This window comes from Haliotis asinina, chromosome 4 (assembly GCF_037392515.1).
Source record: "Haliotis asinina isolate JCU_RB_2024 chromosome 4, JCU_Hal_asi_v2, whole genome shotgun sequence".
Taxonomy (NCBI): domain Eukaryota; kingdom Metazoa; phylum Mollusca; class Gastropoda; order Lepetellida; family Haliotidae; genus Haliotis; species Haliotis asinina.
The window spans coordinates 20,077,390-20,079,575 of NC_090283.1; the positions used below are offsets into that span (position 1 = coordinate 20,077,390).

At 42.4% G+C, this 2,186-nt stretch overlaps 1 protein-coding gene across 1 annotated transcript; it reads right to left on the minus strand.

Annotated features, from left to right (window-relative positions):
* Positions 1 to 229: 229 nt before the first annotated feature.
* Positions 230 to 1,600, minus strand: LOC137282325 (uncharacterized). Its single transcript, XM_067814069.1, has one exon. The coding sequence runs from the start codon at positions 1,598 to 1,600 to the stop codon at positions 659 to 661; it is 942 nt and encodes a 313-aa protein (XP_067670170.1). The 3' UTR covers positions 230 to 658.
* Between the last annotated feature and the right edge of the window lie 586 nt (positions 1,601 to 2,186).

Below are 2,186 nucleotides of genomic sequence, written 5' to 3' on the forward strand. Positions count from 1 at the left end.
ATGAAAAACACATTTTAGCACCTTGTGGGGTGCACGATGTTCGGATTGGATTCAGTGTGCGATGGTGACTTCTTGTTGAGTCGACACTTGACAGTTTGCATTATGATACCTGGAAAATGTCTACTATATAACTTCGTCCATTAAATTTACAAATACAAATGAAGAATGAAGAATTTTATTTTGACACGTAACAATTCGCGTCACGTATAGCCTTGGGATAAATCTGTGGTGTGTGTAGGTGAACGTTGTACAAGAACAGATGAATAATGATGGCAATCAGGCATGAAGTGTAGTGGGGACAGGTCATCTGATGAAAGACGGTGTGTGAGACGTTACGGTGCAGTATCGTACATCGTTATCAAGCTAAAAGATTTAGTTATGCAGTAAACAAGAAGATGACATCCATTAAGGTATATGTTTCATTAAACACACCTTTCTTTGCCATACCATTCCTGAACGTATTTGCATGTCATGTTGTTGACTACAAAAGTCATTGTTTACTATAATGCTTTTTTTATGTTGTTTTAGGTACAGGTCTGACGGGAAAGGTTACCCTCGTTTTCCTATTTGTCGCCGAAACTACTCGGCTTAACGGCGTTTCCCCAGCAATAAGCCGGCTCGCAGAAAACAGACCTCACTGCATAATGTTGATAGTAATTTACATTTTTACACTTTCTATTTGCCGAGTCATGTGGTCCTCCAGAAGTTCATTATCACTCTGCTTCTTTCGTTTACCGGTACGTTCTATATCCTCTGAATGGAGCCGCACAGTCTGACCCGCCAGTCTCATTCCTTCAAGGATCCCCATCGTTGTCAGCTTGATCGCATAGTTGTTGTACTCTCTCCCGTTCAATATGATTGTCTCCCTCACAAAGTCCACTCTTCTATCCGGATCCTTCTCCTCTTTATACTTATGAAAGATGGGTCTTAGGTCCTGAATCTTGAACGACATCACTACCTTCTTATCCTTCTTTCTTCTTATGTACACTGGGGCCTTGCCTGATGGCATCCTCATGACGGTCTCAACTGTGAACCTTTTGCACATCTCCCTCTCTGTGAAGACAACCTGGGCCACGCAGTTGGTGTTGGCTTTGACGTTGATGTCACTGTTTGTTTCAAACGTCAGTGTTTCCTCAAATGTCTGTTCAGTGGTTTTGGTTACGTTTAGTGTCGTCTCAAGCTTACCATTAACAACTCCAATAGAGAAGTTTGCCGTACCACCAATTGTAAACCCTTTTTGGAAAGTCACCTTTACACTCGCTTTTCTTGCCCGTTCCATTCTGAACTTGTAAACCTGGTCCATGTCAGTGTCGTTGTGGTAGTCGGTGGAGAGTATGGATGTATTGGGCATATGTTCTCCTTCCTTGGTAAATGGACTGGACTCAAAACCAACATCCATGTCTTTTAGCTCTGCTTTGGAATCTTCAAACTGATAGAAGTTCATTTGGACGTCAACGGTGAAGTGTTTTCTTCTCATGAAAAGCTTTCTGAAACGGCCTGCACTCTGTGTGAATTCACTCCATGCCCAGTCCTGGATGATTTTATGGACGTCAAGAATAGGTGAGATATCCTCAACCTTTGTGTCACCTCCACAGATCATGGTGAGAACAGCTGTAAATACACAATGCTTTGATAAATAAATGTTATTATTTGCTCATTATAGGTTTTCCATTTTTTGTTACACTTGACCAGTCAATCGGCCGTGCCTGTTTCCACATCACGGGATACTAGGACAGACTGAAATAGGGGGGCTTGTGTGGTACAACAGTGGAATAAATAGGTGGAAGACGGGTGAAAATGTTACGTGGTGTGTGGTACAATGGTGGACTAAATAGAGGGGTGAAAGTGTCAAGGAGTGTGTGGTACAGTATAGGAATAAACAGGTGGAAGACGAGTAAAAGTGTTAAAATGTGTGGTACAATGGTATACTAAATACATGTAGATGGAAGATGGTTGAAAGTGTTGAGGGTGTGTGTTAGTGTAGTGGAATGAATAGGTGGAAGACTGGTGAAAGTTTTAAGCGTTGATTGATACAATAGTGGAATTAATATGTGGAACATTGGTGAAAGTGTTAAGGGGTGTGGTGCAGTTTCGGAGTATATCGGTAGAACACGCTTAATCGTCCAGATAGATATATGGTACAAACGAGGACTAACGGGGGGGGGGGGGGGGGGGGGGGGGCATGA